The sequence below is a fragment of the Gavialis gangeticus genome, unplaced genomic scaffold (genome assembly GCF_001723915.1).
Source record: "Gavialis gangeticus isolate Ggan-Ray unplaced genomic scaffold, GavGan_comp1, whole genome shotgun sequence".
Lineage (NCBI taxonomy): Eukaryota > Metazoa > Chordata > Crocodylia > Gavialidae > Gavialis > Gavialis gangeticus.
In genome coordinates this window covers 556,299-567,981 of record NW_017728983.1, presented here as the reverse complement: position 1 = coordinate 567,981, position 11,683 = coordinate 556,299, and the positions used below count along the sequence as shown (strand labels likewise).

Sequence of the window (11,683 nt, the reverse complement as noted above, 5' to 3'; positions counted from 1 at the left end):
TCACCTCATGAAGCATCTGTCTCGGATGGTTTAGAGCCAGCAAGTCCTGCATCTGTGCAAGGGCAAGCCTGTGATTCCATGCATAGGCAGATGAGGTATCCCATTGATTTACAGGACTGATAGGATTCTCTAATCCAGTGGGGGTCAATCTTTTTGGCAGGTCTGCCACAAACTAGGCCCACATACTTCCTGAGTGCTCCCCTGATCCCCTTCCTGCTTTCTGCTCCCTGCCTGATTTGCTGCTTTGCTTTCTACTGCCTGGTCTGTGCTCCTTGCCACATCTGCTGCTCTGTTTTCTGCTCCCTGCCCTATCTGCCACTGTGCTGCATGTCTCTTCCTAAGTCTGCCATGTGGCATGCACAAAGGCTGCCTGTGCCTTTTTAGAGCAGGGGTGGCCAACCTGTGCCATATCTGCTTTCCTTGAAATACAGCACCCAGAATTTCACTCCAGTATTTGTTTCCAGCTCAGCAACCACCAGCTGAATTAGTCATAAAGGACTTGAGTGCTGTAGAATCCATGCCCACCTTTGGTTACTTGCTTCAATGGCTAACCAATTTTGAAAAACATGGGTTTTCTAACTTAATCTAGCTTCTGCTTTCAGTCTGACTTGCTTTGGGTGCAGACATAGCAACTGAAACGTGTTTGGAAATGTTTCACAAAGGAAACATTTAAGCCAGGGGACACGCACACTGCTGTTGTGCAGTTCCCAACAGGAATGTTTCAAACACTGCAGCGGCCTATTGCTTAGCTCTACTCTTGACTCCCCCTCTCCTCAAAGAGCAACAGGTAGAGAGGAGAGAGCAGAGCTGAAGAGAAGTAAGTGGGGGCTTCCTGGTCCCATCGAAGAAAGTCTCACTTAGCTGTAGGTCCCCTCCAGCTCTCCCTTCCCCCACCTCAGCAGAGTAGATGTAGAGGGGAGTGGGGCCAGAGAGTCCAGCTCTGGGCAACACCTCATTTCCATTCCCCAAGAGTCGGTGGGATGAGCGTACCTGGCTCTGGGAGAGATGGGGGTCCCAACAGAGACCCAGCACAACCCCAACCTGGAGTAGGGCTGGTGGATGGCTGGCTGGCAGAATGACTACCTGTTCTCCCTCACTTCCCTATGAAACCAGAACCAAAAAGTGAAATGTTCCAAAACAGTACCTTGTATAAAGAGCTACTTTTGAAGCTTTTCAGCCACTTTTGGATCTGGTCATTTGAAATATTTCAGAGGTGTTTGAAATGTTTTGTTAACGTCTGTCCACACCTTTTCTGATCTTGCTTTTTGACTGAGAAACTTTCTCCCTCTCTAGTTCCTTTATAGTGTGTAAAGCTGATGGTTAGCCACAAACAGCCCAAGATCTCACTAAAAACTTTCAGTGATTTTTTTTTGGTTACTGTACACATGCAGACTAAAGCTTCAGAGATGTAATCCAGTTTGTGGATTTAAGACAGGAGCACAGGTAGGTGGAACCTTAACCATAGTCAATAAGCCTGAAAAAAGCATTGGAGATAGGGATGGAAAGGAAAACTAATTATCCCAGCAGTGAGCAGTATTTTCTCAGGGTGGAGGAAAAAACAAGCCCCCTCTTCTCATTACCATGTTTTGTATTCTCCTACAGCTCTCAACCGTGGAAGCTGCAGGGTAAATTCCCTGCTTCAGCCATATGATGAAGGAAGCTAGGTGAGCTGGATTCTAGCCTGCCAATCCAGTGGGAAGTACTTTAGGATGCTTGGTGTGGGCAAGCTTTCCTGTAAATAGTACTTGTAAATAATTCTCTATGTAGGATGTCTAAATGCCCCCTTTTCATCCCAGGGCAGATGACAGTCTAGGCCTGACAACAGGCCAGAGATTGCTCTTTCACCAGTTACTTGTAGCATGTTTCACTGTACTGGGTGAGTTGTTGTCCCCAGGTTAAGACTATGGTTTTGTTAGTTTGGTTGCAAATTTGGCTGACTGGGTTTGAGAAGAATGAGAGAAGCTCCAAGAGAGCTGGGGAAGAGCAGATGGTCCCAGTGTGGACAGAGAGAAAGTCCCAAGGCAGACAAAGTAAAGTCTGAATGAGGACAGAGGGAACTGGAATGACACAAAAAAGATTGGTTGTTTTGAAGCAGTCTGCCGTGCTGCTTGAGACATCAGCACTCTGATAACTGTCTTATAAAGAAGAAAATACCCCCCCACCAGCACCCTCCTTCCCCAGGACCTGGGTTGAAAAGGAGCTCCCAGAGGTGAGGCTGCTATGGATCCCTGGGGAAGCCAGGGACTGAGAAGAGCCACAGTCAGCGGCTGCCCCTCCTGAAGGCACACTGGGGCTGGCTGCAGGGGATCCTCTGAAGAACGGGAGACCAAATAAGGGTGCTTCTTGGGGAAGTTCAGAGGGAGAGCTTTCCCTTTCCCCTCCAAGAAGGGCAGGGTGAGCCTTTCCTTCCTTTTCTGTGACAAGCCAACTAAGAGGCCAACCAGTCCAGAGTGAAGGAGGGGAAAAGAGAAACCACTACAGGGCAGGCCCATTTTAAGCACATTAAAGACTATTTTTTCTTCTAAAGAGCCAAATGCCCAGCACCCATAGCACTATAAGCTCTTTTTCTGAAGACATATGGCACAATGAAGTGAGGCGTATGAAGCACGGAGCAGAAAACACAAAAGCAGATACTGTGCTGAGGGAACATTGCTACCAGAATATACCATGCAAATTTCTTTCGGGTGCCAGGTGCTGTACCTGGTTTAGTACACTGAGTGATATTCCTACTGATTTTAAGAAAACATATAGGCCATTGTTCTCTAAGGACTTCAAACAGGAAGACAATGCTTTCCATAAATGTCTCTCTCAGCTGAGTGGGATCACACATATTTGTTGTTGTTTACTCCAAACCGGGGTACAAACAAAATGTATTTATCCAACCCACAAACAAAAGCATTCTACAAAAGCAGGTAGTTCCATAAGAGGTTATTTTTAGTTACACTGTGCTGACCTTTCAAACAACTAGAACACACACCTTCAGATTATGCACCTTTTTTATCCAAGTAATTGTCTTTAATACACGTCATTTATTTGATATTTCTCACCAGTTAACAGTAACAGAGGTTGAATTACCAAGCAAGGGAGCACTACGTTGCAGTAATCCTAGGTGTTTGTAAGCACAGAAATACTGTGAAGCGTGCATTCACTGATCCTATTTAAGTGTAAATAAATCAGAAGTGTCCCAGCTGAGAATTTTATACAAGACATGCCAACAAATAAAGCAGTGGCACTTCAGTGACCTAACGTGCGGTATAGTCATCTGAAATGCAGCAGCATAAAAACAGAAGCCGAGAGACAGAGTACCAAACTATATTTACTGTATACAGTAGTAAAGGACAACAAATAATGTACAAATTGGTGAAAAAACAATGAGATCTAACAAGATATCCCACCCTAGTCCATATACAATAAAATGAAAAAGAAAATAAGAACTTTTTCAGCAAGATTTCAAGCAAGCAGGAGATGATCTAGCATTGTCAAATTGGTCATGTAAATATAAAAGGCAGATAATGACCTCCTCAAGCAGCAATGGACAACCTATTTTAGGGCAATAGGATGACCTTTTAAAAATGTTCATTTGGAATAGATCCCAAAACTTCATATAGAACTGAAAGTCACCACACAAATGCATTTAAAATTCAATACATTTTGGAAAGCAGCAGAGCAGAAATTTCTCAGCAGAACCTTAAATTACTTGTCCATGGTTTTCATGTTTACCAAGCTTTCAATAGCACTTCTGCGCATACAGCTTGACCACAAATTTATATATAACAAGGAAAAACATTAGATTTTTTTAATAAGACCAATTTTAACTACCAGAAACAAGCAATAAAAGAATCCTGAGGCCATACAGTTACAAGTACCAAGATAAAATAAAGATACAGTTGTTATGCTTGTATTAAACAGGACGAGGGAACGAGTTGCTTAACTTTTTGTCCATCCCTTAGTAAATTGATATTTAACTGTCAAGATGTATTTTCCTTATGGAACAGAATATACTTCTGCTCAGCCATCAGCACTAGGTCTGGTAACAGCTCAGTTGCTGACATTAATTCTAGCCAATTTTCATTTTTTCTTCTCAAAGTTTACACTTCAGTCTATGTTATCACATTATGACAAAGCACATGTACATTTACAATATTTTAAACTTTCACTCTATGCGAAGCATTATATCTGCATGTACAGGCCTTGTATCATAGGCTTAATAGCTTTAAAGTACTTGTGTTTACAACACACACTAGATGCTTTTAATCAACTTTTCCTTTCCTCCTCTTAGCCATATCTTAGGAGGAAACTATCAAGCTCACTACCAAAGTGAGAATATACTGAATTATTTACATGATTAGACTTAAGCAGTAGGGCAAGAATATAACACGAACCAGGAATGAACAATCCATGCCCTGGAAACCTTAGGCCACAGGTTTGTAGAAACAAGAAAACAGCAGACAAACAACCCTTACTTTAATTAAACTGAAAAGTTAAATCAGATTGGCCCAATTTAAGATGTAGATTAATCCCTGAAGATACAGTTTGGAGTTGCACACGCAGTATGTCAGAGACAGGAAAACAATTTTGGAAAATGTCCTCTAAAATTTTAGAAGAATCCTGTGTGATTGGCATGTTCATTTATTTACTATTTAATAGCAAATCCAAGGACAGATGACAAAAGTGAGGTGCGATGAGGGTCTTTTAACTTCTCTTCCCACAAGGACAGCATATTTAACACACTCCACCTGTCTGTTGTTGAAATACATCGATGGTATCTTCATCTTCCATCTCCAGCTGTTAAATAAATACACAAATCCACAACTACATACTTTTAAAAGGTATTAACTTTACACTCATTCTTAAACAGCATTGTTAAGCAGCAGTGCTAAAATCAGAATGCAATTCCTTTCACCACTTAGGGTTGATACCCCTTTCCTTTCTCAGCAAGCCACCCCACGATGCCAGCTAGTCAAGGTCTTTTTCAAGTTAGATCTTCTTTCTTTTATGAGTTAGTTTTCATGTGTAATTTCTTCCTGGCTTTAGAAGGCCAGACCAATCACTGGAGGGGCTCCTTAGTCCAACTGACACCACCTAGAACATCTATGTCCCGTTTCCTGAATTACCCATTATAATCTTGCCAATACTAGAAGTCCTCCCTCCAAACCAACCACTGGCAAGTTCTCACCATTGTAAATAAAGCATCATTGGCCACCAGCATTTCAGCTGTGGCTTTGTCTCAACCTACTTTAAGCAGGGTTCAAAATACAATTCTTAAAAACTCTGACAACTATTTGTATATTACACCACTATAAATCACACGCAAACTGATGCAGCTCTGCAAGTGGTAGCAGTCATGAAAAGTTAACGGGAAAAAGAAAGCCCTTCCAGACACAGCAACTAAGATTTGCATAAAGTATACAACAGGAAGTGTTTATTTTTTAAATCAAAATGTCCCTTAAAAGTTTGCTTTAGGCACGTCATCCAAAAATGTTAAGAATGTTTTGCTACAGTTATTACTAAGTGTTTTTCCATACCTGTGCAGGTGTGTCTGTTTCATTTATCGGTTGTCCATCAAATCTGAATCTAATCTGTCTCATTGACAAGCCCTGAAAGTTGAAAGTTACTGACATGAGATGTTGATATCTTACTGTTGAACCTAATACAGTATGGTTACTGAAGCTTTAAAGTGACAAAAGAAGTCTTACTCTATGATCCCATAGTCAAAACTGTTTAGTTTGAGGTCTCAGAACACAGCCCCCCTTTTGGATGAGCACTGTTAGATCAGAATCTGATTTCTGTTCCATGAGAGCAAGTGCATCAAAATCTAGCCTGCGTACATTCTACCAAGGAAAGAGAAAACAACATTTGACACCAAGAAGGCGGAGGGGAAAGCAACGAGAAAAACCAAAAAGGAGGAAACACTTCCCCAGCTCCCAAAATAGAACAATAAGAAGTGTCAAGGAGCGAGAAGGAAAAAAAGAGTCACATATATTTAAAAATGTCTTTACATAACAGCAGCAGAAAAACATACCTTTTCATTTTTCGTTTACTCAAAAAAATGGGACCACTGACCCAAAACTGAAGCAGCTACATTCTGACTAACGAAATACGAAGTCTTGGCTGGCACAAGACAAGAAACCATATTCCAATTTTTGCCAGGCAGCCTCACCCATTCCAGTTCCCTAGTTCAATAAAACCAGGGAAATATGAAGCAAAGCTGATTTTAGGCTTTGGACAAATCACTCTTTCCAAAAAAAATTTAAGAAGAAAGTTAAGGCTGCAAAGTGAAACACTCAAAAGTTAGAAAAAGCCAATATGGCTTTTCTCCCCAGCACCACCTGGGGTGATGAGGAACAATGGTAATAAGCTGATGGAGAACAGGTTTAGGTTAGAGATCAGAAGGCAGTATTTTACAGTTAGGGTAGCCAAAATCTGGAACCAACTTCCTAGGGAAGTGGTCCTCGCCCCTACCTTGGGCAAATTCAAAAAGAAGTTAGACGATCACCTGTCTGGGGTCTTGTGAACCCAGCATTCATTCCTGCCTGTGGCAGGGGGTCAGGCTAGATCTGATCAGGTCCCTTCTGACCCTAGCTACTATGAAACTCTATGAAATATTGAAGTGGCCTGTGCAATCTAAATTTGGCCCCCTTTCTTAACGGTAAATGGTTTAAAACCTACACAATTTGCTACAGCCATAAAATAACTCACTCCAGAGTGAGGATTAAAACTCAGGGGTTTCTGACTCTTGGCTTCAATATCAAAAGATATTACAGAAAACAAGACATATATAGGAATCATAGGAAAGTAAAGCTGGAAGGGATCTCACAAGGTCATCTAGTCCAGCCCCCTACTCAAAGCAGAATCATCCCTGACTAAACCATTCTAGCCAAGTATCTGTCAGCCCAGCTTCTGACAGTTTCCAAGAGAGAAGATTCCACAGCTTCTCTAGAAAGCCTGTTTCAATGCCTGATTACCCTCATAGTCAGAAAGCTCTTCTTAATCTCCAACCTAAATTTCCCCCGCTGCAGCTTAAATCTGTTGTTCCTAGTCCTGTCCCCTACAAAAGAAAGCCCATCTCTATCCTCTCTATAATCACCCTTCAGGTATTTGAAAACTAATTCAAAGCCCACCTCAGACTTCTCTGAACCAAATTAACCCTACTTCTTTCAGTGCAGATGTGGGGAAAGAATATTTGTTTAGTTAAAGCCATAAATAAAACCAATCTTGTCAAGCCTGAGAACCTTAAGATAAGCTCCTAAACCTGTTTTCTATAGTGTTCCCACATAATGGATTTATTCCTTGACATACTAGTATTTAGAATGTCATAAGTTGTAATGTTTCCATAGTTTATGAGTCTCCCCACAAGATACAGACTCTTAGTCAGCATTAATTCAACAGCAGTACTGAACTACAATATACAAGAACTACATTTAATACATGTACCTGTCTCTCACAGTAAGCCTTCATTAGTTTGTTTAGCGGTGTGTGCCTTTTTATTTTGAACTGGACCACTGATCCATCCTGACCAGCTACTTTCAGATTGATGTGGTCATTCTCTGTTTTTACTCCTTCCTGCAAAACAGAAAGTGAAAATAGGTATCAGTATTTATGCATAAAAGTTTCCTACAGAATCCAGCAGACTAATAATCCTTTAGCCAATTATTAAAATATCAGGAGCTTTCCTTCCTATAGATAAAGAGTTCGACATTCCCCATGCCATTTGGGGAAGAATTCTGGTTTCGTGGTTTCTTCTGAGACTTGCACGCAAAGACTTCAAAAACACCTTAAAAGGGAATAGATCTCAACATTTCCATCTGTAAACTGAGAGAACTTTTGGTACAAGTGAGTGCATTACATATATTAGAGTGTATTACATGCATTAGAAACTGCAAAGATCTACAGCTTTACAACATTTAGGAAGTTCTTAAAAGTTGTTAGCCAAGTTAGTCTGAAGTGATGCAGAAGGTAGGTCAGGGTGGCACTTCAGAGACTAACTTATTAAAAAAGGCATAAGCTTTCACAGGCAATAGTCTATTTTGTCAGATGCTATAAATGGACTTGCAGAGTAATAAATAGAAAGGAATAAAGTCCTAGGACTCATAGGAAAGTAGAACTTAAATGCAAAATTATGGAAAAGGGGAGAGAAAGGCTAGGGGGAGGGGATGCTGCTGAGAAGGGCAACCGTGAGTTGAAGAGATCAAGGGATAAACAGAGATCAGTCTCCTTAAAAGGGTCAGTATTTCATAAACTATGAGCTCCTGTTTGCACTACAGAACTACAATTACTTCTTAACAATTTTTAACAACTGCCAGATTTGTAGGTTAGTCAAATAAAAAATTAAATGCGATTTCCAATAACTTCCATGGAAGCAACATCCATTGCTTGCACTTTTGCAAATCCCACCCTAAATGCCTAGATCATGTATATTATCACAATATTCGTAGTAAAAGGACTTAGTATAGCTCTTCCCATGCTTTGAGACATTACTTTCAAACTGCTAACGTGGGATGTAGTATATTTTCTAAACACTGCAAAATAATGTATTATGAATGCAAGTCCTTCTCTCATAAATCTCCTAATCCCCATCTCTTCCTGTCAATCCCTGGTCAAAGAACAGAGACAAGGGGCCACTCGCACCTTGGCTTCCAAAAAGCACAAAAGAGAACTACTATGTAGCACTAGGAACCTCCTGCTCAGCAGTAACAGGAGTGCACACTCAACTCACTTCAACTGAATTATTAATTTATGGGAGGGGAATCAATGCCCATTATAAGGAAGAAACAGGGACAAACCAGGAATAAAGAATAATAATGACATGAAAATGAAGACAGGAGACAGTAAGTAAGAACTGGGTTTGGGGGGCAATAAGTTTCAAGCTTGTGGGTCTGGGAAAGAAATGCCTGGACAGAGCCAGGACAGAGCCAGCCAAAGAATCTAGCAGCAGCAAACAGGACTAGTTGCAGCACACACTGTCAGTTGCTGGGATAGCAAATTGTTTTCTTGTTTTGCCCTTAGCTAGACTCTCTCCTCTGTAGATTAGCTGCGTGTGCTCCACCCCCAAACTGTGCCCTCCCCTACCATCTTGTCACCTCCACCATACTGTAACTGCTCTCCATGTTCCCCTCCCTCCCACTTCTCTTTTATATTCCCAGCCCCTCCTTCCATTCAAGGACTCTCTCTTCTTCTTTCCCTTTAGCTAATTTCCTGTAAGTCTGTAAAGTCATTAACACTAACATGTTTGCAAACAATTGCAGAGTTTGCTTTTCTCCTGTTCTATCCCTTCCCCTAACCTTTGTCCAGCTTGTCTATTTAGGCTGTGAGTTAAGGGACTATCAACACATTTGTCTAGAACAAGTGGCCCTTGTCTTAGCTGGAATCTAGGCACTACCTTAAAATAGAAACAACTGACACGCATACCTTTGCATTCCATAGTACTTTTCTAACATTTTCTGGAAGCCTGAACAATTAAAATGCATTTAAACTAAACAGGACCATTACAAACAACAATTTCTGACATCACAACACTCTCCGGCCTACTTCGTGATAGCACCAGTGTTTGCCTAGATGACATTTCTACCAAAGGGAACTTACAAAACATCTTTCATAGATGAGCCTACAAACCTCACTTTATAAATCAACTGGATACAAAAAATCATGGACTCAATACAGACACTGGATTTATGATACATTACAACCTGCCTGACATCTGACTCATCTGGTACCTGCCTGACCTGACCCTTTACATTCTTCCTTTGCCCCATCTTTTCTCCCCTCCCTTCCCTTACTTTGCTGCCTTTGTCTTCCTGATTTCCAACTATTTCCCTTTTCACTGACAGCCTCTTCTTTACCTTGTATTATTACCACTGTAGTGTTTCCCTTCAGCCTTTCCCCCCCTCCCTTTCCTGCTTTACTTTTCGTTTTCTTGTTTTCCTATTTTTACCTAGTTATATTTTCACTGACTTCCTGTTATACTTTTAGCTTCTCTCCTGTTTCCCTGTTCTTCAACTATTTCCTTTTTTTACTGGAAACATTCACTTGAGTTACCAGCACACAAGGGCAAAGTCAATGAATAAGCCCCAGCCCAGACAAACAACTCGGGTTACTTCCTCTGCCATTACAAACATGGGATTTTACTCTTTCTTGAAAAAGGCAGACACAGTCATCCCAGGGCCCACCCTCCCAGGTGCAACCTGCTCAAAATTCTTGCAAGATAAACCCAAGGCACGCAGCAGTCTTCTCTAAAATTGTCTCTAGATGATGACCGCAGATAGAATAACCCGAGCCAGACTTGAAGAAAACGATCAGAAGCACAGCACAACAGCTGTACTGGTAGAGCTTGATAAATCCAAACTAGTGCTCCTGGGTCCTCTTGTTTCCTTCAGCTTAGGAAGTCCTTCTTTCCCCATGGATGGAGCAAGGACGGCTGAAGATTTTGGGGAATGAAAGTACAAAAGCTCACAGGATCCAGGCTTTTGATACTTGCATATCATCCAACACAAGGACCGTAAGTCTGCAATCTCCACTTGTATGACTGCATCACCTGCTCTGTGCACATAAGTAGACCGCCCAAAAAGAATCAAGAAAAAAAACCTACACTCTGTGAAGTCTGGCCTGTTTATAATGCATCGATAACAAGTTCCTGACCAAGGCCTCCTCACTGCAACATTCTAGCTTGCTAAAGCATATGAGTCTGCAAGCAGTAGATGGATGTTTTTATTAAAGCTCCCTTTGGTGGCATTATTTTTCAGGTGACCTCCAACAAAAAAAGCACTAAAGAATTCTTCAGATAAGTGTTCCCAATAAGTTCTCTGACAGGGATTCAAGGACAAGTTTCAACCAACCACCAGAGCTTCCAAAACTGCCAAAGGGCATCTTCTGTCATGGCCTTTTGGCTGGGATGGAGGTAGAAGAAAGGGGAGGTTTTAAAAAAAAATTTTTTTAAAAATGAACATATACTTTCTCAGGGGAGAAGGGGAGGGAGAATGTGGATGTCCTGAAAAAAAACAATCTCCCCATCCCTCCCAGAGAGGGAGGTTCAGAGGTGGGGAATGACTTCCTTGCTTGTGAGGCAGAAGGAGTACAGATAGAATCAACTATGGGAAGGGAGGAGGGGAATTGTTACTTTCTTTTATGGAAGTATTAAATTCACTCCCCAGTTCTCCTCAGTCGCTGGGTAGTGAAAGGGCTGTATGGAGATGGATTGCTTTTGAATTTGGGGGAGGGGGTTATTTTGCTGTACCTTCTTGTGTTTGTATTTTATCGTGTTTCTTTGCCTGTAAGTTGCCCTGAGCCCTTATAGTTTCATAGTTTCTAGGGTCAGAAGGGACCTAAGTAGATCATCTAGTCCAACTCCCTGCCATGGCAGGAAAGAGTACTGGGGTCAAACGGCCCCAGCAAGATGCAAGTCTAGCCTCCTCTTAAAGACCCCCAGGGTAGGAGCCAGCACCACTTCCTCTTGGAAGTTGGTTCCAGATTCTAGCCGCCCTGATGGTAAAGTAGTGCCTCCTGATATCTAGCCTAAATCTACCCTCTGCCAGCTTGTGACCGTTATTCCTGGTCACTCCTGGCAATGCTCAGGGGAACAGGGACTTCCCCAGTGCCTGCTGGTCCCCTCTGACTAGTTTGTAACAGGCCACTAGATCCCCCCTCAGCCTTCTCTTGTGGAGGCTGAACAGGTTCAGGTCCCGTAGCC

At 41.8% G+C, this 11,683-nt stretch overlaps 1 protein-coding gene across 1 annotated transcript in view; it reads right to left on the bottom strand.

The window, feature by feature from the left end:
- Positions 1 to 3,296: 3,296 nt before the first annotated feature.
- The window catches only part of LOC109294354 (small ubiquitin-related modifier 3), a 10,359-nt gene continuing 1,972 nt past the window's right edge, over positions 3,297 to 11,683 (bottom strand). The window contains exons 3-5 of the mRNA XM_019512669.1: positions 7,435 to 7,563; positions 5,526 to 5,597; positions 3,297 to 4,785 (exon numbers count right to left, since the gene is read on the bottom strand). Of these exons, the coding sequence (XP_019368214.1) occupies positions 4,723 to 4,785; positions 5,526 to 5,597; positions 7,435 to 7,563 (264 nt within the window). The 3' untranslated portion in view covers positions 3,297 to 4,722. The remainder of the gene's footprint in view (positions 4,786 to 5,525; positions 5,598 to 7,434; positions 7,564 to 11,683) is intronic.